Source organism: Dendrobates tinctorius, unplaced genomic scaffold (genome assembly GCF_039654945.1).
Source record: "Dendrobates tinctorius isolate UK_male_01 unplaced genomic scaffold, ASM3965494v1 ptg000250l, whole genome shotgun sequence".
Taxonomy (NCBI): domain Eukaryota; kingdom Metazoa; phylum Chordata; class Amphibia; order Anura; family Dendrobatidae; genus Dendrobates; species Dendrobates tinctorius.
In genome coordinates this window covers 35,996,801-36,022,688 of record NW_027361917.1, presented here as the reverse complement: position 1 = coordinate 36,022,688, position 25,888 = coordinate 35,996,801, and the positions used below count along the sequence as shown (strand labels likewise).

General features: G+C 42.8%; 1 protein-coding gene across 2 annotated transcripts in view; it reads left to right on the top strand.

The window, feature by feature from the left end:
- The window catches only part of TTC27 (tetratricopeptide repeat domain 27), a 635,517-nt gene that overhangs the window by 462,068 nt on the left and 147,561 nt on the right, over positions 1-25,888 (top strand). For both annotated transcript variants that reach the window (XM_073557610.1, XM_073557609.1), the window contains 2 exons: positions 24,844-24,939; positions 25,738-25,860. In XM_073557610.1, coding sequence (XP_073413711.1) covers positions 24,844-24,939; positions 25,738-25,860 — 219 coding nt within the window. The remainder of the gene's footprint in view (positions 1-24,843; positions 24,940-25,737; positions 25,861-25,888) is intronic.

The window sequence follows — 25,888 nt, the reverse complement described above, 5'->3', positions numbered from 1 at the left end:
CAAGACTTCTCTCGTGCTGCTCCAGCTCTCTGGAATGCACTTCCCCAGACGATCAGACTGATACCTAGCCCCGACCTATTCAAGCGAGCTTTGAAAACCCATCTCTTCAAACAAGCCTACCACATCAACTACTCAGTAAACTAACTTTGCCCTGTTCCCTCCTTCCAAATATTATTCTGAATCTGCACCCTACTATTCATCTGTCTCCACACCCTCCATGCACACGATAACTGCACTTGATACTTGACTATTGCACTTAAACACACGGGCTGATGACCGGATCATGCAGCTTTATATGAAAATCCCTATTATAATTGCCAGACCTGAATTAACAAGCACTTTTCACCTGTGTCCCCCCCATTTCCTTGTAGATTGCAAGCTTGCGAGCAGGGACCTCACTCCTAATGTCACTGTTTAAATTGTCTTAACTTGTATTGAATTTATTGTCTGTACATGTCCCCGCTTAATTGTAAAGTGCTGCGGAATATGTTGGCGCTATATAAATAAAAATTATTATTATTAAATAAGCCTCTCCGCTCCCAGCCTCTGAGGTGTAAGGATAGATGCCTGTATAAATATTTCAAGTCTCTAAATTGTAGGGAGTCTAATTGAAATAACTCAGAAAAGTTAATAACTCTGCTGTTGGTATTGCTAAAGCTTAAAACACATATGGCTTCCAAATTTCTTTGAACGCAATCAAGTATGTGGAAACATTTTTATTGAAAAATAAATGCAGATATTAATCTCCCTTCACAAACTGCTCAACTATGTAAGTTTATGGTGCATACACATTGTAAGTACTGGCAGTTTCTTCTACATCGTGGAGCTTTTGATAGACTTTTGAGTTTACTGAAAAATATTGCATTTAGCTAATGCTGCAAGCAATATACTGTTTTAATGGTACCATAAATTGGGGTCTAAGAGATATTATTGCTGCTGCTGGTTGCTTATTCATATCAATGGTTATTTAACACAACCTGGTTGCAAATGCGTAATATACCTTGTGGATGGCCAGTGCTTTCCTATCTTTCCCTGGGTTGACATGCATGCTCCATAAACTGGCTTGTATATTAGTAACATAGTTATTAACATAGTAACATAGTTATTAAGGTTGAAGGAAGACTTTAATTCCATCTAGTTCAACCCATATCCTATCCTATCTTGCCCTAACATGTTGATCCATAGGAAGGCAAAAAAAAACCCATGTGGCAAACAGTAAGCTTCACATTGGGGAAAAAAAATCCTTCCCGACTCCACATACGGCAATCAGACTAGCTCCCTGGATCAACGCAATATTAAGGAAACTAGTGTATATAACCTGTAATATTATACTTTTCAAGAAAGGCGTCCAGTCCCTTCTTAAATTTTATTAGGGAATCACTCATTACAACATCATATGGCAGAGAGTTCCATAGTCTCACTGCTCTTACAGTAAAGAATCTGCGTCTGTGATTTTGCTTAAACCTTCTTTCCTCCAGACGTAGAGGATGCCCCCTTGTCCCCGTCACAGGTCTAAGAGTAAAAAGATCATTAGAAAGGTCTTTGTATTGTCCCCGCATATATTTATACATTGTAATAAGATCACCCCTAAGCCTTTGATTTTCCAAACTAAATAACCCGAAGTGTGATAACCTGTCTTGGAGCTTGCAGTTCCTCAGAGCTGTAAATATTTTTCATATTAAAGGGGTTGTCCGGGCTTTTCACATAATCTCGGTACATATCTGGGCTGCAGAATGGTGACAATAAGTAATTTACCTTCTGTCACCAGTTTGCAGGGTTTTCTAGATATCACTCTCTTGCTTCTGATCAGAACGTCCAAGGAGGGGTGTGTTCTGGCATTGAAATGAGAACTGGTCGTTTGCTCCTACTCTACTAAAAACCTGCCCTCTATAGCAACAACCCCACCCTTCATAGCAACAGGCCCTCCCCGTCCACATGAACAAGCCCTCCTCACACAGTAACAAATCCTCCCCCTCTAGCAGCCTCAGTGCAGAGAGCAGAACCACCCAGCTGCTCCTCCCCCAGACACACACTGAACAGTGATCTATGGAAAGTGAAACTCTAGTGAGGAGGGAAAATCGTCCTGTATTCTGGGCCACTCCATGCTTACAATACATAACTCACTCATTATCAGTGATTCCTTTCCTCAGTGTCCCAGGCTGCTGGCAGTGATGGGGCTCGGCTGCTGGCAGCAGTGAGTACAGACTGTGTGATGGCCCGTGATGGGGGTCTGCAGCTTCTAATCTGCACATGGGATGGCAGTCACTGATGTAATCTGTTCTGTGACAAAGCCTCTGCTGTGTGAATGAGACAGCTCTGTGTCACCAGGTAAACCAATATAACAACACAAAATTTAGAAATAAACATTTCTGACATTCAAAAACAAAAAAACAAATCAGTGACCAATATAGCCACCTTTCTTTACGATGACATTCAAAAGCCTTCCATCCATAGATTCTGTCAGTTGCTTGATCTGTTTACGATCAACATTGCATGCAGCAGCCACCACAGCCTCCCAGACACTGTTCCGAGAGGTGTACTGTTTTCCCTCCCTGGAGATTTCACATTTTAAGAGGGACCACAGGTTCTCTATGGGGTTCAAATCAGGTGAACAAGGGGGCCATGTCATTATTTTTTCTTCTTTTAGACCTTTACTGGCCAGCCACGCTGTGGAGTATTTGGATGCATGTGATAGAGCATTGTCCTGCATGAAAATCATGTTTTTCTTGAACAATACCGACTTCTTCCTGTACCACTGCTTGAAGAAGGTGTCTTCCAGAAACTGGCAGTAGGTCTGGGAGTTGAGCTTTCACTCCATCCTCAACCCGAAAAGGTCCCACAAGTTCATCTTTGATACCAGCCCATACCAGTACCCCACCTTCACCTTCCTGGTGTCTGAGTTGGAGTGGAGCTCTCTGCCCTTTACTGATCCAGCCTTGGCCCATCCATCTGGCCCATCAACAGTCACTTTCATTTCATCAGTCCATAAAACCTTAGAAAAATCATTCTTAAGATATTTCTTGGCCTAGTCTTGATGTTTTATCTTATGTTTCTTGTTCAAAGGTGGACATTTTTCAGCCTTCCTTACGTTGGCCACGTCCCTGAGTATGGCACACCTTGTGCTTTTTGATACTACAGTAACGTTGCAGCTCTGAAATATGGCAAAACTGATGGCAAATGGCATCTTGGCAGCTTGATGCTTGATTTTCCTCAATTCATGGGCAGTTATTTTGAGCCTTTTTTTATCAACACGCTTCTTGCAACCCTGTTGGCTATTTGCCATGAAACGCTTGATTGTTCGGTGATCACGCGTCAAAAGTTTGGCAATTTCAAGACTGCTGCATCCCTCTGCAAGACATCTCACAATTTTTGACTTTTCAGAGTCCGTCAAATCTTTCTTCTGACCCATTTTGCCAAAGGAAAGGAAGTTGCCTAATAATTAAGCACACCTTATATAGGGTGTTGATGTCATTAGACCACACCCCTCATTACAGAGATGCAAATCACCTGATTTACATAATTGACAGTTGGCTTTCAAGCCTATACAGCTTGGAGTAGGGCAACATGTATAAAATGGATGATGTGATCAAAATACTCATTTGCCTAATAATTCTACACACAGTGTACAGAGCTTGTACAAAAAGTGCAGCACAGATTCATCTCCACTCCGACTCTACAGCACTCATCACTACTGAGCATGTACATAAAGTGCAGTACAGATTCATCTCCACTCCGACCCCACAGCACTGGTCACTACTGAGCATGGACATAAAATGCAGCACAGATTCAATCATCTCCACTCCGATTCCACAGCACTGCGTTACTACTGAGTATGTGCAGCGCAGTGTATATGCAAAAAATCTGAAATAATCTTTTCAAGTTTTCCCTGTGTGTCCTCAAGCACATGCTGTATATTTTATCAGGGCTTTGGAGTTGGTAAGCCAAACCTCCGTATCCTAAATTTCCCTTGACTGCGCCCCAACAGCACGGACTCACTACAGAGCATGTACAAAAAGTGTAGCACAGATTCAGCTACACTCCGACTCCACAGCACTGGTCACTACTGAGCATGTACATAAAGTGCAGCATAGTTTCATCTCCCCTCCGACTCCACAACACTGCCTCATTACTGAGCATGTACATAAAGTGCAGCACAGATTCATCTCCACTCCGACTCTACAACACTCGTCACTACTGAGCATGTACATAAAGTGCAGCACCGATTCATCTCCTCTCCGACTCTACAACACTCGTCACTACTGAGCATGTACATAAAGTACAGCACAGATTCATCTCCACTCCGACCCTACAGCACTCGTCACTACTGAGCATGTACATAAAGTACAGCACAGATTCATCTCCACTCCGACTATACAGCACTCGTCACTGCTGAGCATGTATATAAAGTGCAGCACAGATTCATCTCACCTCCGACTCCACAGCACTGCCTCACTACTGAGCATGTACATAAAGTGCAGCACAGATTCATCTTCACTCCGACCCCACAGCACTGGTCACTACAGAGCATGTACATAAAGTGCAGCACAGATTCATCTCCACTCCGACCCCACAGCACTGTGTCTCTACTGAGCATGTACATAAAGTGCAGCACAGATTCATCTCCCCTCCGAGCCCACAGCACTGTGTCACTACTGAGCATGTACATAAAGTGCAGCACAGATTCATCTCCACTCCGACCCCACAGCACTGTGTCTCTACTGAGCATGTACATAAAGTGCAGCACAGATTCATCTCCACTCCGACCCCACAGCACTGGTCACTACAGAGCATGTACATAAAGTGCAGCACAGATTCATCTCCCCTCCGACCCCACAGCACTGTGTCTCTACTGAGCATGTACATAAAGTGCAGCACAGATTCATCTCCACTCTGACCCCACAGCACGGCCTCACTACTGAGCATGTGCATAAAGTGCAGCACAGATTCATCTCCACTCCGACCCCACAGCACTGTGTCTCTACTGAGCATGTACATAAAGTGCAGCACAGATTCATCTCCACTCTGACTCTACAGCACTGGTCACTACTGAGCATGTACATAAAGTGCAGCACAGATTCATCTCCACTCCGACCCCACAGCACTGGTCACCACTGAGCATGTACATAAAGAGCAGCACAGATTCATTTTCACTCCGACTCCACAGCACGGCCTCACTACTAAGCATGTACATAAAGTGCAGCAAAGATTCATCTCAACTAAAAGCCAAGATCCTTAGATCATGAACAGAACAGACATTTATAGGACATTTCATAACATTCTCAAATTCTTATGAAATTTATGAAAAAGTTACATCACATCCTGCATTGTATTGTACCCAGTGTATGATATATTTTAGGAGTCAGTCCATTTTATTCCGACTCCAACAAAATGGACACGGACTCTGCCTCCGACTCCACAGCGATGTGTTTTACCCTGGAAGAATTTTTCTATACTTTATATGAACCAGATTAAGTAAGGTTCCTGCTGTTCAACTCCATTTACCAATGTCACTGTGTTGCAATTCTCTGACAGTTGAAGTAAATAACAGGTGGGAATATTAGGCAGAAAGTAAGGTCTTCAAGTGAATGTGTTGGAAGCAGAAAAAATGAGCAGGTGTAATCTGAGTGACTTTTGTAAGGAGCCAAATTTTCTAGACCACTGGGTCAGGTCATCTACAAATGGGAAGGCTTTGTAGAACATCCGGGTACAGACTGATTAGCACCTACTGTACTAAAAATAGGGTAAGCGAGGACAACTGACAAGCTGATGGATGACCAAGTTTCTTTCATGTTCGAGGATGGCAAAAGTTAGTCCATTTTTTGCAGTCATACAGAATGGGTAACAGCACACACTGCTGAAAAAATTCATGTTGGTTATTATAAATTGGTGATCAAATACATAGTGTATTGCATCTGAATGTACATGTGGCTGCGTAGCTGGGTAGTTGGTTACCCATTTTTACCTTGCTAAAGTTCCTACAGTCGCCATGGAAACATCAGAACTAGACCATGGAGCAATAAATGAAGATAGACTGGTCAGAGGATTTTATTCCTCCTTTAACATCATGAGGGCAATGGGGGTACCTGTGCATCTTTTTCCTAGATAGTAGATATCACATGGATGCACTATATGAGCTCTTTGAGCTGACAGAGGCCATGTAATGCTCAGGGCAATGTTTTGCTTGGTCTTGGCTTTCTAATCATTGTTACAGACCAAGTACCTTAATTCATGACCATGATATCCCGATTCCCAAATAACAGTGCTTTGTTTCATCTGGACTATTCTCCTTGCTACACAGCAAAGTTTGTTTAAAAGGGTTCTCCAAGAATGTAGTAAAATGGCCCCATCTCATAATTCAATTCTGTCAATCCTAGTCATTTCTCAGGACAGGCTGTAGTCTGAAGAAACACTTCCTGACATCTCTATCTCAACAGACAGAGGAATTGTATCATAGGCATGCATACTTCGAAGAGCTGAGGAGAAGGGCTGTGATATCAAAAGAAATGACTTCTGTGTTGAGTACAAAGGATTTTTTTTCTTCAGCCTCAATCCTTCCATCCTCAGTTAGCCTTGTAGAAGATCTGGCAGATCTGATGTGTGTTCTTTTGATAGGTCTCTTCTGTTAATTGACGCAGGTCTTGGAAGCTGTGTTTCTGCAGAGTGTGTCTAGGAAGTGCTGTTTGAATTATGTGATGAGGGCCTTTTTATTAAACCCTTTTAAAGAATGGTTCGACTTGACCTTTAAAGATGCCAAATCCATTGTGTAGGTTGTGTAGGAAAACAAGTCCTATAAACAGAGACTTTGCAACATAGAGGACCTAAGTATTTGCAGCTCACGTTTTTCTGACAGACACCACAGGACCCTTCCAGAGAGCAAGACTTAAACCTTACTACGCTATGTGTGATGTTATGGTTGATCAGTGAATGTTTGCTGGATTTACTAACCCATTGAAATTTGCATTGTAAATACTTATAGATAAACTAGTATTACCCTCAAACACATTTAAATACCACCTTTTAAAAGCAACAGTGATTCAAAGAGAGACCAAGGAATTCAGGCCAAGGATATTCAAAAACCCTGCAGCAACAACAAAATGTAACAGAACAGAATTCCTCTGTGCAGCGTTTGCATCCTATTGTTGGTTCTAGAATGGGGCTTCATGATGTGTCAAAGGGAATAGTATTCTAGGAATGGCAGTCCTGGATATTTTTTAGTAGGCACAACTGCCCACTATATTTTTTAGGGCAGAACATTCCCCAACCAGTTCAGTTTTAATGATCAGTAATCCTTATACATACCTATGTGTTCAATAGTGTCGTTTTGCCTTATTACTTTGTTTTAGTGTTATTTATGACACCTGGATGGCCCCTTTAAGAGCTGCTTCCTTGGTTGGGCCAATACCCTGACAATGTAAGACAGGTGGTTTTGATCAATATTATAGTGCTGCAGCTATGTACACCACTAGTACTATAACAAATGAGTCTGATAAACCTACAGTAATAACTTACCCATCATTAGTATAATAAAGATGACGCTGCCGTAACGGCAAATACACATTAGACTTGTATGAAATCACTAATGCTCATTTAGAAAGTGAGGGGGATTTGGCGTGGTTTGCTTTGACGTCCATAATTATCCTGACTCATCGTCCATTTATTAAATTATCTTTTTCTCTGGACATTTCTGAAAAAGAGAGTGATTTATGGCAGTGCGTTAACCTAATCCCTAATTGAGTTGCTTAAATGCTAACCTTGTATATGAAATGAAGTTTTTTAGACTTTTGTAACTTGTAAAGTGTGCGTCCTGTAAATACCGATCCCCCCTTTTTTTTCTTTTGCTCTACATTTATCTACTTCATTCTGTCAAGAAAAGTCATTAAAAAACAAAAATCATTTTCAGCGTTTCTTGCAAGGTCAGAAGTGAGTAAATTCCCATTTATATGATACCAGCTTCCCACCATAAGTCAGTTCTCTGCATGATACAAGTATACATTTTTTGCTGGAACTCTGCTGATGAGAGCATTTTTATGGGTTGACTTCTGACATGCTGTTAGTCCAACAGTAAAGAACCCTGAAACCAAAATCTACACTGCTAATAGAGCAGGAACAAGTGCAGCAATGTGTTTTTAAGATTTAAAGGAAATCTGTCTCCAGGTGTTTTCCACCTAATGTGAGAGCTGCATAATGTAGGGGCAGAGACCTAGATTTTGGCATTAGATCATTACTTGGCTGCTTGCTGTAGGTTGTGATAAAATCACAGCAGAAAATTATCACAAAAGGCCTACAAAACCTGCCGTCATGTAGTCCTCCATATTCATGAGCTTGTATAACCCATCTACCAGCAGTGATTTGTAGCTTTCTGCCTATGCACAGTGTACACATAAAGCTGTCAGTCGAGGGTGTGGGTGGAGTTATACAGCACTCAGCATTAAGAGAACTAATAGATCTGAAACAGATAAAGCTGTGCTTGTATCAAAATTACAGCAAGCACGCCTTTAGACTGATCAACATTATCACCCTGTGATAAATACATTAAAAAATATCGCTAAATTAAAAGACCCATATCTCTGGAATAATTTAGCAGATTAAAAATAAATAAATAAAAATTAAAAAAAGGCAGCAATTATAAAATTAGAGCAAAAATTGCCCACTTTTGGTCTGGTGACAGGTCCTCTTCAATAACAATCGGTGCTAACGTTTATGATATTCTTTTATATTCTTGAGCACGACATCGTGTTCCCTTAACTAAATACATCTTTGCTCCTATTAAACCTGTAAATGGTTCTGGCCAGTCTGAAGGATAAACTTGCCATGTTCTCCATTCCTTAATATTGTGATCAATCATTTGTGCCATCATAAGCGATTAGAACCGACAGCTTGTCCACAACTATGTACTCCCATCTCCCAGAGGGAAGTAAGCTGCTGTCAGACTCCTCACCGGGCCTTAATACTATAATCGATCATTAGTGCCATCATAAGTCATGGAAAGTAATAGTTCCATCTACAGATTGCCCATCCTACAGACATGTAAGGAAGGTGGACTGTGCTACAGCGTTCCTACCCCTGAAGACACCAATCGTGTCAGTGAGATGTGTTGTATTGTAGTGTGAATAATGTCTTGCGTCTTATATTGTGTAATGTGCACGATAGTGTATTATGATATGGTTATGTATAGCAATATAAGATAAGTAATTAATAATATAAAATGCGTAGTGTTATAGGACAGGTAGTATGGTGATTGTAGCATAGGTACATGTATGGGACTAGCCCACGAGGGTGGAGGTAGTGTTAGGACAAGTGACTACTTACTGTGCATTAGTTTGAGTTTGGAGTGCAGAGTGAGCTGTGCTGCCTAAAGGATGATCCCTAGTGAGAGGAGACTAAGGCGAGGGATATTGTGATCCTGAATAAAAGTGACTGATGAGACAGAGTAGCCTTCTTGAGAAAGGTCCTTGGAGAGGACGCCGAGTCATGAACCCCAGAGCTTGTAACTCAGTAGGTCACAGACCTAAGCCGGACTGAAAGTACAACTGTCTAGTCAGTGTTGGACTGGGGTACCAATGGCCTACCAGTAACCAACTTTAAGGCCCCCTTTTTAGCTATATGTAAATGTCACATTATCATCAGTCACAAATTTATATAACAATGAACTACATAGATTGTAGAATGATTAACACGCTGCCTTTGTCTGTACATAGTGATTCAAGTATATTGTGACAAGTACTGCTCATATAAGAGGGTGGTGGCCCAGTATTGCTCAGGGGCCCACTGGAGGATTCTCCTGTTTGTGGGCCATTCCGAGCCTGAGTGGTAGGATTTCAGGGCGCCAGTAGTGGAAGAAATAGGGCACGGAACCGCAGAGCAACTAAGGAGACTTGCTGATCAGGACTGTAGCGTTACAGCTGGGTTGTGGCGTAGTAGAGAGAAACAGTGTGCCTCACTAACCCTGGAGTAAACTATGGAGGAAGCATACTGTGTGGAAAATGCTTCATATTGTAAAGGAAACGTCCATTAGACTTTGGAACCGCTTTGGAACGGAAGTCTCCCTCATCGAACTGTGAAGCACATGGTCCTGGCGAACTGTGAAACACTGGCCACCTGCGGCCCGCATGGGCTTACGTCCCTCAGAGCACAGATCTACACACCCAGCCACGACCCACACTTTCTTTTAGCTAGCCAGGGCAGAAAAGGAGACGAGTTCCTCTCTCACGTCGTGCTCCCGACACAGCAGCTCAGTGTTTAGGATATTATAATTAAGGCTGTCTGCACATTACATACGGTAATTCTGCGATAATGTTTTCAGTATAGGGAAAGAAAAGGAAGCTGCTGTCAGATTCCACCTGAAGTAGTTTATCTCCTCCGAGAACAAAAGGAAGGGACATGTTGGAATCTAACTGCCTGATTTTTATCTCTCCTAAAATCTGCCATTATGGGAGAGTCCAGATGCCCCTATACACATTAGATGGAAGACCGCTTCAGCAAAAATTAATGTGTGTGGCCAGCTTAAGCTTTACACTTAAAATAATGACCGAACATAGTAATATTATGTGTAGGCCCCCTCCCCATATCTTTTTTTCCTCTCTACAGTGTGTAGTATGCTCCACCAGTTATACTGAAAGCTCCCACATTCATACCGTATAATTGACACTGTTTTTCTGTATATCAGACTTACCCGTATATACTCGAGTATAAGTCGATCCGAGTATAAGTCGACCCCCTAAATTTGCCTCAAAAACCTGGGAAAACTTATTGACTCGAGTATAAGTCTAGGGTGGGAATTGCCGAAGATACTGGTAAATTTAATGCTGCACAACATACAGTATGCCCCCAAAATGCTGCACAGTGAATGCTGGCCCAAATAATGCTGCACAACATACAGTATGCCCCCAAAATGCTGCACAGTGAATGGTGGCCCAAATAACGCTGCACAACATATGCCCCCATAAATGCTGCACAGTGAATGGTGGCCCAAATACCGTAATGCTGCCCCCAAAGTGATAGGATTACTGGTAATCGTATCATGTTGCTGCCGCTGCCACTGCCCCTGCTGGAATGTAAAAAAAAAAAAAAAAAAAACACTATATACTCACCTACGTTGATGACAGCTGCTCCTGAGCGTCGCCGGCTCTTCAGTGACTCAGGCAGAGGGCGCGTGCTTTCCACGTCATCGCGCCCCCTGCACGTCACTGCCGGAGGACGGGAGAGAGCGGCGCGTAGAGATTTTGAACGCCGCGGCCCTATCATCACCCGCCGCCAGGACGCTGCAGGGGACCGCAAACGAACACCGGGGACCGCGGAGATGACGGGGACCAGGTAAGTTGGCACCGTGACCCGAATATAAGTCGAGGGGGGTCTTTTTCAGCCCCAAAAGGGGGCTGAAAAACTCGACTTATACTCGAGTATATACGGTAAGCAGTGCAGTGGGCCTATCTAGGAGGAGAGCGGTGTCAAGTAAGTGAAGAAAAATGCATTTTTGTTTACCAAGATATATTACACAGTTTATTAAGTTTCCGTAATAAAATAAGAAACAGACTTTCATTTGGTTCTTAACAATAGATAAAATTATTAATAAAATTATACCGTGGGGGACATAAGTATTTGATCCCTTGCTGATTTTGTAAGTTTGCCCACTGACAGAGACAGGAACAATCTATAATTTTAAGAGTAGGTTTATTTTAACATTGAGAGATATAATATCAAAAATAAAATCCAGAAAATCACATTGTATAAATTATATACATTTATTTGCATTTTGCAGTGAGAAATAAGTATTTGATCCCCTACCAACCAATAAGCGTTCTGGCTCCTACAGACCAGTTAGACGCCCCTAATCAACTTGTTACCTGCATTAAAGACAGCTGTCTTACATAGTCACCTTTATAAAATGCTTCTGTCCACACACTCAGTCAGGCAGAATCTAACATCTACAACATGGTTAAGACCAAAGAGCTTTATAAGGATGTTAGGGACAAGATCATTGTCCTGCACAAAGCTGGAATGGGCTACAAAACCATAAGTAAGATGCTGGGTGAGAAGGAGACAACTGTTGGTGCAATAGTAAGAAAATGGAATAAATAGAAAAATGACTGTCAATCAATATCGATCTGGGGCACCAGGCAAAATCTCACCTCATGGGCTATTCTTGATCATGAGGAAGGAGAGAGCTCAGCCTAAAACAACACAGAGGGAACTTGTTTATGATCTCAAGGCAGCTGGGACCACAGTCACCAAGAAAACCATTGGTAACACATTACGCTGTAAAGTTTTAAAATCTATGGCCCCAAGAACACAGTCCCCACTGTCAAGCATGGAGGTGAAAACATATTTTGGGGTGTTTCTCTGCTAAGGGCATAGGACTACTTCACCGCATCATTGGAAGAATGGATGGAGACATGTACCATAAAATCCTGAGTGACAACCTCCTTCCCTACGCCAGGACATTAAAAATGGGTCGTGGCTGGGTCTTCCAGCAAGACAATGACCCAAAATATACAGCCAAGGCAACAAATGAGTGGCTTAAAAAGAAGCACATTAAGGTCATGGAGTGGCCTAGCCAGTCTTCAGACCTTAATCCCATAGAAAACCTATGGAGGCAGTTGAAGCTCTGAGTTGCCAAACGACAGCCTCAAAATCTTAATGATTTAATGCCTCGTTACACATAACGATGTCCCAGCGATCCCACCAACGATCCAACATGGATGGGATCGCTGGGACATTGTTAGGTTGATCACTGGTGCGCTGTCACATAGACAGCCCCTCCAGTGATCAGGACCAGCGAGCAAGCTGGTTTCCAATGTAAACATCGAGTATCCAAGAGCCGCGCGGCTCTTAGTTACCCGATGTTTACATTGGAAACCAGCGTCTGATCTCTGGTCTCTCGCTGCCACACGCAGCGATGCGCGCTGGCCAGCGGGAGACCAGCGATCAAAAAACGGCCCAGGACGATGGAGCACGATCAGCGATACCCAGCAGGGGGGCCGGTCGCTGATCCCAGTCACAAACAGCGATCTCGCTGGCAAGATCACTATGGCATCACAAATTCAGCGAGATCGCTGTGTGTGATGGGGCCCTTAGAGATGATCTGGAAAGAGGAGTGGACCACAATTCCTCCTATGTGCACAAACCTCCTCATCAATTACAAAAACATCTGACTGCTGTGCTTGCCAACAAGGGTTTTGCAACCAAGTATTAAGTCTTGTTTGCCAGAGGGATCAAATAGTTATTTCTCACTGTAAAATGCAAATAAATTTATGTAATTTTTCCAATGTGATTTTCTGGATTTTATTTTTGATATTCTATCACTCAATGTTAAAATGTTTTAACCTACCCTTAAAATTATAGACTGTTCATGTCTTTGTTAGTAGGCAAACTTACAAAATCAGCAAGGGATCAAATACTTATTTCCCCCACTGTATGTGGTTTAACACTCTGATACTGACAGATGGCACCATACAGACTTGCATCTCTATAGACACATCCAATATCAATGGAGAAGCAAATGTAAGGAAGTTTTGCTCCATCCCCTCTACCCCACTAATTAAATTTCAAAATGATTATTTTATGCTTAAAACATTTCTCTTATAAAATGCACATGAAGTGTTCAGTAGCTTTGAAATGAATGTAAATTATTTCAAAGGGGTTGTCCACTAGTCGGACCATCTCTACTAAATCCCTAGGTTTCCTCCCCAGTAAAATAACACTTATACTCGCCTCTGATGCTGGTGCCAGTCCAGCGTCAATGACCTTCTCTCTCCCAGGGCTCATATAACATTGGTATGTTATGCAATCCTTGCGACCATTCAGTGCTGGCTTCTGTCTTTTTTTCCTTCAGACAAACTAGACATCCAGAGAATGTGAAAACTGCTGTTTCTCACTTCCTCTGGATGTCAATTATGTACGGTGAAGAGGAGAGTGAAGTCAGTACTGACATAACAGTGCCATGTGAGCCCTGGGAGGGGGAGAGTGTTGACACCGCTGGAAGAGCATTGGCAATGGAGCCTAGTATAGTTGTTGTTATTTTACTGTGGGAAAACATAGTACTCACGGTCTATAACTGATCTTCTAAAAAATATTTGATATCCCTTATAGAACTTTCAATGTTAGGTTGCCCATTGAACCAAACAATGTTCATTTACATTTTACTATCAAAAATGTCTTCAAATTAATAGTTCTAGCTGTTATCGAAGAAGTAGTGTTTCTCCTTGTGGAGATTGACATGCTAAGCATGCAGAGATGAGGAGACTTAAAGCCGCAATGCTTCTCTGAGAAATATGCAAATTGTCTCTTCGGAGAGGAAGAGGACTATAACTCTAGTGCCATCTATTGGAAGTAGCAAGCCTAAAAGTCAATGTCTACCCTTTAAAGAGCCTTGTCACATGACTTAGGATAAAATCCAAATCAGAATGTCAATTTGCAGACACTGTGTTTTGGGGGTACTGCCCCACGTCAGTGCAAAGTGTGAGATCTGATTTGGCTGTGTGAGAGGCGTCTGACCGATATCCAAGAAGTATCGTATCTCACACTTTGCACTGACGAAGGGCAGTACCCCCAAAACACAGTGTCTGCAAATTGACATTCTGATTTGGATTTTATCCTAAGTCATGTGACAAGGCTCTTTAAAGGGTAGACATTGACTTTTAGGCTTGCTACTTCCAATAGATGGCACTAGAGTTATAGTCCTCTTCCTCTCCGAAGAGACAATTTGCATATTTCTCAGAGAAGCATTGCGGCTTTAAGTCTCCTCATCTCTGCATGCTTAGCATGTCAATCTCCACAAGGAGAAACACTACTTCTTCGATAACAGCTAGAACTATTAATTTGAAGACATTTTTGATAGTAAAATGTAAATGAACATTGTTTGGCTTTTATCATGTGAAAAGGCTCGTTAAAGGGTCGACATTGACTTTTGGGATGGCTACTTCCAATAGGTGGCACTAGAGTTCTAGTCCTCTTCCTCTCTGAAGAGACAATGTGCATAGTTCTAGCTGTGTAACTGTCATCTGGATTGTTCATTGCTATTGCTTAAAAGAAAAACTGTCCAATTTTAATTACTTGTAGAGTATAAACATTTGATCCTTACGCTAATAGAATTCTGCTGATTTTCAGGTGAGCTTTTGCTTCGAGAGAGAACCTAATCTGAACAAACAGAGCTGCAGTCTAGAGAATTGATGAAAGTAGTCACCGGTGATGAGTGTATTCTAATGGTGCAAATGTAGCCAATAAATAGCACCTAAAAATGATTAAAATGTATTTGCATACCATTTTGGAGCCCACACCTTAAAATTACATCAACCTGAATTTTTTTTAAAAATGGAGAGGGTGGAAAATGAAGTCAACAGCAGAAAGAGATTCTAAGATGTGTCAATGACATGACCAGGCAAGTCACTTGGTATTTCCTAAGGTTTACTAGGTTCAGCACAAGAGAGCCTGCGTAAAAACGGTCATGCTCGCCTGTTAGATGTTATCCACAGTTAAAAAAAACCCTGTACTTGCAGGTCGCTGGAGGCTTTCCTGTAGAGGTTTTATTACCTGAGGTGTGGAGCCGGTAGTGATTAGTATAATGCCTTGGTTGTGTGCGCATTGTTTTCGCACATAATAAACAGCAAAGGGTTGGTTTATAGAGCGGGAAATACATCTAATTTACTCAGCGCTATTCTAGATGCATTGCCCTAACAACGGCATATTTTTCCTGTTTTTGTTAGACAATTAAAGTTTTGATAATACATTACCTTTCAGTGCCGGCTCCATGATGACTTTTTAATTGCATTTATGTGGTGTATTACAAACATATGGTATCGCTCAAAGATTTGTTCAGAGGTGGGGGGAAATGTGGCAAAGGCAAGCAGTCTCCCTTTCATTAGTGATAGAGTTCTATGAAGTTACGCCAGACTGTGCTAGTGCTACTCCAACCACTTGTATTACTGAGCAGGTTAGTTATAGCTCAATTTGTACTGACTGGCTTGGTTCGGGGGGCTCTCAACTTGATGAAGAGCTCATGTCAAAATCAGTTTCCTCCTTTCACCAGAATGGAAACACAGGTTTTGGAAGAAGGGCCATCAAGAATAGCCCATGAGGTGAGATTTTGCATGGTGCCCCAGAAAAGGTATAGGTTTTCCTTCAATTAAAAAAAATCATAGAAAGCAAGGAATATGTAAGTAATTTGTGATATCAAAATAAGGTAAAGTGTTCTCGGCCTGTTATTTACTTACTCCTAATTCGCTGGTGAAATAATATTTAAAAGTTTGGCTCAAGTTTGTAGTGAGGCTATGTGCACACGTAGTGAAAGGTGCTGCAGATTTTTCCGCGCGGATTTGGAAAAATTTGCAGGTAAATCCGCAGGTCGAAAGACCTGCAAATTAGCCTGCAGTTTCACACCTCTACAATGGAGAAGGTGTGTAACCGCTGCGGATTCCGCACAAAGAATTGACATGTTGCGGATTTGAACCCGCAGCAAATCCGTGCTGAAAAATCCGCAACATGTGCCCAGCGTTTTTCATTTTACCATTGAAAACAATGGTACTGTACAACGCAGCTAAATCTGCTGCAGTTCCGCAGAGCCAAAAACGCTGCGGATCCGCAGCAGAATCCGCAACGTGTGCACATAGCCTAAAAGTTAATTTTATTGTACATTGTGTGAGGCAGTGCCGTGGGTCATATGTGAGGGTCGCTATGTGTCCCCCAGGAGGTGCAGTCGCAGGCATAGCTGTGATTGCAATGCAGAATAAAAGTGAGTGTTGGTCTTAGGCAAGTTGTTTGTCCATGGCAGAATTAGGAAAACCTGCCATGGGCTTTTATTTTTTTAAACGGATTAATGAAAGGTAGTGGGGCGGTCCGTTTCCTACCCGGCCCGGGTTTTCCATGTGGCCTACGGCCATAGGTTCTATGTAAAAACCCCTGCAGCAAAGGGTTGAGTATGTCAGTGTGGAGTTTGCAAGGTGCTGAGCAGATTGCTCTGCAAAAGCTCAGTCTATGTGAAGGAACACAGAACCAAGCAGCGCAAACTCCTGGCACCGCGCAGCGTAATATGGTGGTGCAGTCGCCCTTGGCAACCGAATGCATTTACAGACTGTCTTGTTTCCCGGCTGTGATCCGGAGAATACCATTTCTTTTGTTTGTAAGTCTTGGACATTAAAACTACGTTTACTTTGAACTTTCCTGGGTCACTGCTTCATTACTGCACAGTGAGGACACCCGCTGCTCTACAATTGTCTAAAGTCAACACACGATTTAGGTGTGATTTAGGTGTCTATTCCAAAACCTGTTTAAACCATCTCCATTTTTCACACTTCTGCTTACTGTTGCTAATGATTGTTGCAGTCATGGCAGGGTCGAGCAGACTTTTACGCCCAGCTGTGGCGCACGTGGATTTGTCGACCAACTATGCCACAGGACCGGGCCTACCCAGGAAAGGGCATGACTAAGCGGCTATCTTGGTGTTCACTAGAGTCTCTAGTGGTGAGGTCAGGCTTGTGCGGCAGGTAGCCGGTATGTGCCACTTCTGGGTAGAACCCAGTACTGCAGCTGCTGACCACAGGAGTCAGGTGTGCTGACACTACTTTAGGGCTTAGTTCAGACACGCCAGTCTAGAATTCAGGATCAGAGTTAGGCCACTCATGGACCGGGGAATAGTGTTAATGTATTAGCCTCATTGGGACCAGGTGACTTTGGGAACAGGACTGACCACTCTGGGACCAGGGGACAATGTTCAGGAACTGGCCACTCTGGGACCAGGGGACGAATTTATGCACTGGCCACTCCGGGACCAAGGGACGTGGTTCGGGCACTGGTTGCTCCAAGACCTGAGGACGAGGTTCAGACGCTGGCCGCTGCTGGACCAGGAGACTGGTTCCAGGCACTGGCCGCTCTGAGACGAGAGGACAAGGTTCAGGCACTGGTTGCTCTGGGACCAGGGGATGAGTTTCAGGCACTGGCCGCACCAGGACCAGGGGATAAGGTTCAGGCACTGGTTGCTCCAGGACCAGGGGACAAGGTTCAGGCTCTGGCCGCTCTGGGACCAAGAGACTATATTCAGCCCCTGGCCACACCGGGACCAGGGGATCTTACAACTCCCTAGCAGTACACCTTACTATCTAATGATTTACTATGTTGCTTGGCGATTTCCTAGAGGAGAAGGGAGTCTTTTGTACAAGATGCCTCCCAGTCAATGGGAGCCATCTTGCATGTGTACTACTTCTGTAAAATGCCTCTCGGCAACAGGCTGAGAGCATTTAAAGGGAAGGTGCCACCAGTTTTCTTGTAGTTTGTTTTTTTGTGAAATTAAGCTTAAAATAGTAATTAAAATGTACTAATGCAATGTTTGCACTGTTTGCAAACATTTCAGTATGAAAAATATTATATATTTTTTTGCATATATATAATTACCACTAGGGGGAGCATTTTCCATTTTAGATCTCAGGCAGCTATAGTAAGACTTACCAGCTTTAGGCTGCGTTCACACGTCGCGGTTTTTAACGTGCGATTTTGCTGCGAAAACGCAAAAAACAGCATCCCATGCAATCCTATGGGATTCCGCAATGCTGTGCTAATGCTGCGGATTTTCCCGCGGCAGAATTGCATCGGGGAAAAATATGCAGCATGCTCATTATTTTGCGGAATCGCGGCAATTCCGCCCACATAGGAATGCATTGTTCTGCTTACTTTCCGCATGTGGCTGTGCCCACCATGCGAAAAGTAAGCAGAACATTTGCGGATGGTACCCACGGTCCGAAGGAGAGGAGACGGTCCGGAGGAGAGGAGACTGTCCTCCGGGCTGTGGGTACCATATCCCTGTAAAAAGAAGAATTAAAATAAAAAAATTGTGTTATATTCACCTTCCGATGTCACGCACAGCGTCCCCAGGCTTCAGCGATACATGCGGCAGGTCTCGTTCCCAGAAATGCATTTTTATAATGACCTTTGCTCACGTCGCTGTCTCGCGATACTGTAGCGGGCTCGCGAGACCGCGACGTCATCAAAGGTCATTATCGCAATGCATCACTGGAAATGGGACCTGCCGGAGCATCGCGGAGGCCCGGGGACGCTGCAAGGGACACCGGAAGGTGAATATAACCTGATTTTTTATTTTTTTTATTATTTTTAACATTATATCTTTTTACTACTGATGCTGCATAGGCAGCCTCAATAGTAAAAAGTTGGTCACACTCGTCAAACACTATGTTTGACGAGTGTGACCAACCTGTCAATCAGTTCTCCAAGCGATGCTACAGATCGCTTGGAAAACGCTAGCATTCTGCAAGCTAATTATGCTTGCAAATCGCTAGTTTTTCCACGGGAAAATCGCAGTAATTTAAAATGCGATTTTCCCGCGGAATGAAATTCCGGAATTCCCGCTGTAACTTACGCGGGAGTTCCTCTACATGTGAACTTAGCCTTACTGTTAGCAGGAAAATTTGGGAAGTTACTGCTGACATCACCATTTCCCTCCCCTTTTGGGTATTCTAGTAGTATCCCTGGGGTAGAATGAAGACTAGCATCACAGGGCAGCGCCATTTTGTGGGTGACTGCCCTGTGATCTGCAATCACCAGCAGTTACTGTCTCTCTCCCATCAGTCTTTATATGTCTCATTCATCCAGATTACATGTATCTCTCACCCCCCTCCACAATGCCTGGCCATTCACTGCAGACCTGCAGCTCCTTGCCTTATCTTACTGAGGGATGAATCACAGCTCCTGCTCCGATAATGCTGATGGTAGGTACACTGTTCCTCCTCGATGTCTTTGCAGTCTGTGATACTCAGCCCGCGCTTTTCTCCCACATTTTACTCCTGTCAATCTAGGATCTGTTCTGCTGGAAGCAGTACTGTTTATGTTAGCAGATCTGAGGGCTCCATGAAAATGGCAGCAGAACACTGACACTACTGTGAATTGTGCAGTCCATAGAGGCATACCCAGTTCACAGCAGTGACATCTCCATTATAATAGATAGGGTCGGTGTTCATCTGTTATCTCCTATGGCCTTGGGGTGCTGTATTATGACACTGAAAGTGTCGTGCTGCTACTGTGAAAGCAAGATGTCAGCCCCAGGTGCCTTCTTTAACCCATTCCCGACATTTGACGCCATGTAGGCGTCATGACAGTCGGTGCCAATCCGACCCATGACGCCTATGTGGCATCATGAATTGATCGCCCTCCTGCAGGTCGAGTGACCGTGGTCACTGAAAGGTCACCTGACCCGCAGGTGCAGGACCCATTGTACTTCACCCCAGGGGGGGTGGCTTAGCCCCCCCCCCGTGGCTACGATCGCTCTGACTGGCTGTTAAAAGTGAAACAGCCAATCAGAGCTATTGTAATATTTCACCAATGAAATTTGGTGAAATATTACAATCCAGCCATGGCCGATGCTGCAATATCATCGGCCATGGCTGGAGACCTCAATCTGACCCCTGCCCCCACAACTGACGGGGGCGATCGGCCCCTGCCACGACTGATGGCGGCGATCTGCCGCCGTCAGCATCTGCTCCCCTCCGCTCCTCCCGCCTTCCGATTCCCCCCTCACCCCCTCCTATGTCCCTGTGTTTGTCCCGGTGTCCCTCCCGAATCCATCATGGTCGCCGCCATCTTGCAAAATGGCGGGCGCATGCGCAGTGCGCCCATCGAATCTGCTGACCAGCAGATTCATTCATTCATTCCTTACAGGTACATTTTGATCACTGTGATAAACTATCACAGTGATCAAAATAAAAAAAGTAAATAAACCCTCCTTTATCACCCCCACACGTAGGGACAAAGAATAAAATAAAAAAATATATATTTTTCCATTAGGGTTAGAATTAGGGTTAAAATTAGGGTTAGGGTTGGAATTAGGGTTAGAATTAGGGTTAAGGTTAGGGGTGAGTTTGGGTTGGGATTAGGGTTAGGCTTGTGGTTAGGGTTAGAGTTGGGATTACAGTTAGGGATGGGTTGGGATTAGGGTTGTGGTTAGGATTAGGGGTGTGTTGGGGTTAGGTTTGAGTTAGAATTAATGGGTTTCCACTATTTAGGCACATCAGGGGTCTCCAAATGCGACATGGCGCCACTAATGATTCCAGCCAATTATGTGTTCAAAAAGTCAAACAGTGCTCCCTTCATTCTGAGCCCCGACGTGTGCCCAAACAGTGGTTTACCCCCACATATGGGGTATCAGCGTACTCAGGAAAAGTTGCACAACAAGTTTGGGTATCTAATTTCTCCTGTTACCCTTGGGAAAATAAAAAATTGGGTAAAAAATATATTTTTGTGGAAAAAATGATTTTTGATTTTTACGGCTCTGCGTTATAAACTTCTGTGAAGCACTTGGGGATTCAAAGTGCTCACCACACATCTAGATGAGTTCCATGGGGGGTCTAATTTAAAAAATAGGGTCACTTGTGCGGGGTTTCTACTGTTTCAATAGTTTAGGTACATCAGGGGCTCTGCAAACGTAACATGACACCCGCAGACCATTCCATCAAGTCGCCATTTCCAAACGTCACTACTTCCCTTCCGAGCCCCGACGTGTGCCCAAACAGTGGTCCCCCTCCCATATGGGGTACTAGCGTACTTGGGAAAAACTGGACAACAACTTTTTGGGGTCCAATTTCTCCTGTTACCCTTGTGAAAATTAAAAATTGCAGGCTAAAAAAATGATTTTTTGAGTAAAAAAAAAAAAGATTTTTTTATTTTCACGACTCTGCGTTATAAACTTCTGTGAAGCACCTGGTGGTTCAAAGTGCTCACTATGCATCTAGATAAGTTCCTTGGGGGGTCTAGTTTCCAAAATGCATTCATTTGTGGGTGAGCTCCAAAGTTTAAGCACACAGGGGCTCTCCAAACACGACATGGTGTCTGCTAACGATTGGAGCTAATTTTCCATTCAAAAAGTCAAATGGCGCTCCTTCCCTTCTGATCCCTGCCGTGCGCCAAAACAGTGATTTTCCCCCCCCCCACACATATGGGGTACCAGCGTACTCAGGACAAACTGGACAACTTTGGGGTACAATTTCTCCTGTTATCCTTGGGAAAATAAAAAATAGTGGCCTAAAAAATCATTTTTGAGGAAAACAAATGATTTTTTATTTTCACTACTCTGCGTTATAAACTTCTGTGAAGCACTTGGGGGTTCAAAGTGCTCACTACACATCTAGATAAGTTCCTTGGGGGGTCTAGTTTCCAAAATGGGGTCACTTGTGGGGGGTTTCAACTGTTTAGGCACATCAGGGGCTCTGCAAATGCAACATGACGCCCGCAGAACATTCCATCAAAGTCTACAATCCAAAATGGTGCTCCTTCCCTTCTGAGCTCTCCCATGCGCCCAAACAGTGGTTCCCCCACATATGGGGTATCGGTGTACTCAGGACAAATTGCACAACAACTTTTGTGGTCCAATTTCTCCTGTTACCCTTTTGAAAATAAAGAATATCTGGCTAAAAAAATCATTTTTGAGAAAAAAAAGATTTTTTATTTTCACTGCTCTGCGTTATAAACTTCTGTGAAGCACTTGGGGGTTCAAAGTGCTCCCCACACATCTAGATATGTTCTTTAAGGGGTCTAGTTTCCAAAATGGTGTCACTTGTGGGAGGTTTTCACTTTTTAGGCACACAGGGACTCTCCAAACGTGACATGGTGTCCGCTAACGATTAGAGCTAATTTTCCATTCAAAAAGTCAAATGGCGCTCCTTCCCTTCCGGGCCCTACCGTGCGCCCAAACAGTGATTTATGACCACATATGAGGTATCGGTGTACCCAGGAGAAATTGCCCAACACATTTTAGTATCCATTTTATCCTGTTGCCCATGTGAAAATGAAAAAAACTGTGGCTAACAGAAATTTTTTTTGAAAAAGAGTACTTTTTACTTTTTTTTATGGATCAATTTGTGAAGCACCTGGGGGTTCAAAGTGCTCACTGTGCATCTAGATAAGTTCCTTGGGGCGTCTAGTTTCCAAAATGGGGTCACTTGTGGGGGAGCTCCAATGTTTAGGCACACATGGGCTCTCCAAATGCAACATGGCAACCGCTAAATATTCCAGCATATTTTCCATTCAAAAAGTCAAATGGCGCTCCTTTTCTTCTGAGCCCTGCCATGCGCCCAAACAGTGGTGTATGACTACATATGAGGTATCAGTTTACTCAGGAGAAATTGCCCAACAAATTTTAGGATCCATTTTATCCTGATGCCCATTTGAAAATGAAAAAATTGATGCTAAAAGAAATTGTTTGTTGGAAAAATTAAAATGTACATTTTTTCTTTCCACATTGCTTTAGTTCCTGCGAAGCCGCTGAAGGTTTAATAATCTTCTTGAATGTAGTTTTGAGTAGCTTGAGGGGTGCAGTTTTTAGAATGGTGTCACTTTTGGGTATTTTCTGCCATATAGACCCCTTAAAGTGTCACATAACTCTCTGGTTTAACAGAATAAAAATTCAGAATTTGAAAATTGCGAAATTTTCACCAAATTTCCATTTTTTTCACAAACGCAAAAATTATTGACCTAAATTTACCACTAGCATGAAGCCCAATATGTCACGAAAAAGCAGTCTCAGAATCGCTAGGATCCGTATAAGCGTTCCTGAGTTACTACCTCATAAAGGGACATGGGTCAGAATTGCAAAAAATGGCCAGGTCATTAAGGTCAAAATAGACTGGGTCATGAAGGGGTTAAACTCCTATAACACACGAAATATGTTTCAAAAGCAATCAAAACATGGTTGTAACAGCATGTTATGCTACATTACATTGATTTATTAATGATCTACAAAGGGCGCTATACATGCCAGAAACTCGTTAGTCTGTACTTCATGACTGATACTGGTTCTTATGCTTTTAATATTTTTTTTTTTAATAAAAAAAAGTTTATATTAAAAAGTGAATGGCTTTTTTCCCTGTAATATGTTGTATGTACAAGTATATGAGTGCTTTTTGAAGGCTCTTTCACATATGGCGATGTTGTCATCTAGCATACATCTTATAGTCCTGTAGACAATAATTTAAAGGGGTTGTCCACTACTAGGACAACCCCTTCTTGATCTAAATGTTTGGACCCGATAAAATAAAAAAAGTATACTCACTTTCAGAGTCCTGTGCCGTTCCAGTGGTGTCGGCACCCGTGGTGCCCGGCTCCCAGTCAGCGCTGGCTTCACTGTCCCCAACTTCGTACGAATTGAGCATGAAGAGGAAGTGTTGGCTGCAGCTCCTCTCTGACAACCTCTTCGTGTTTAATGTGACCGTAGACAGGGATAGTGACGCCAGCACTGATTGAGCTCTGGGCCCCACGTGTCATGCAACCGCACGAGATCCCCGGGACCGCGAGTGCCGACACCGCTGGAGCAGCGCTGGCACGGTTGGCGAGTATAAGCTTTTTTATTTATCGGGGCCAAACATATAGATCAAGAAAGGGTTGTCCTAGTAGTGGTCCCATTGATAGAGAACCAGTATGCTTATGAGCGCTCTTTCAGTCTAATATTGGTGTGCTTTATTAAGCATATATCAAAAGGGTAGGCTAGGGGGGAATTTGCTATCTCTTGTGAGTTGTTCAGCTTCCTCACGGTTTTCTTATAGATAATAACATCGTAAGCCACATCACAACCATTGTAAAAAAATATATATATCTAACATGACAATGGCGTGAGTTACACTGTGGAGCCTATATATTTAAGAATCTTATTTAATAGAAAACATATTCTGCAGCATTTCTTATCATAAGAAAACAATTATTGGTAGCATTGGTCATAGATATACTTTGCTTTGAATGTTTTGAGTGGTTACATTAAGGATATTGGCACTATGCTTTTTTATAAGGTCCGTCACATAACGTTCTTTTTGGCTCATTAATGTTAACTAAATGTAAATTAAATGTTTTTCCCCTCATTAGGCTTTAGCAGACCAGTTTGAAGAAAAGAGCCCTCCAGCCACTGAGCGGATGAAAGTTTTCTATTGCTCGCAGATGCCTCCAATCTGGGATATTCAAGTAGGTGAAATCTTGAATGTTATTTGAATTTGATTTGAAGTCTCTGTTTTATTGGTCCAATCTCTGTTGATTAATCTGAATTTCTCCTAGTAGAAATTGATATGTATATGACGTATTCATCTTACAGACATACAGTGGCAAACTTTGTAAAAGTTTGGGCACCGCTGGTTACATTTTCTGTTATTGTGAACAGTTAAGCAAGTTGAAGATGAACTGATCTCTAAAAGGGCTAAAGTTAAAGATGGCACATTTTGTTTTTTAGGCAAAAAATACAGTATATACTGTCATTTTTTACATTTTAGAAATTACAAAAAGGAAAATGTGCAGAAGCAAAAGTTTGGGCACCCTTGGAGATTTGTGTGCTCAGACAACTTTGACCAAGGTTTCAGACCTTAATTAGCCTGTTAGGGTTATGGCTAGTTCACTATCATCGTAAGGAAAGCCCAGGGGATGCAGATTTCCCAGCTATATAAAAACCCAGCCTCTTCTAACCTTGTGCCAAAAAACATCAGCCATGGGTTCTTCTAAGCAGCTGCCTAGCACTGAAAATGAAAATGGTGAAGGCCCACAAAGCAGGAAAAGGCTATAAGGCCTTTTAGAGATCATTTCATCTTCAACTTGCTTAACTGTTCCCAATAGTTAGGACCAGGAGTTTGGACCAGGAGTGTCCAAACTTTTACATGCCACTGTGTTATTGAACGTCTTCTAGTAGATCATATTCTAGTATTTGGCCACCACTACTATAGATTAATGGTTATCCATAAACATTTTAAATATATTCATCTTTTTTCTGTATAGCGACAACTTGCAGGCTTACTATTTGAACTGGGCTGTACCAGTTCTGCTCTACAAATTTTTGAGAAGCTGGAGATGTGGGAAGATACTGTTATATGCTATGAGCGAAGCGGACTACATGGAAAGGTGAGAAAGCAAAGGGTCATTTTAGAGG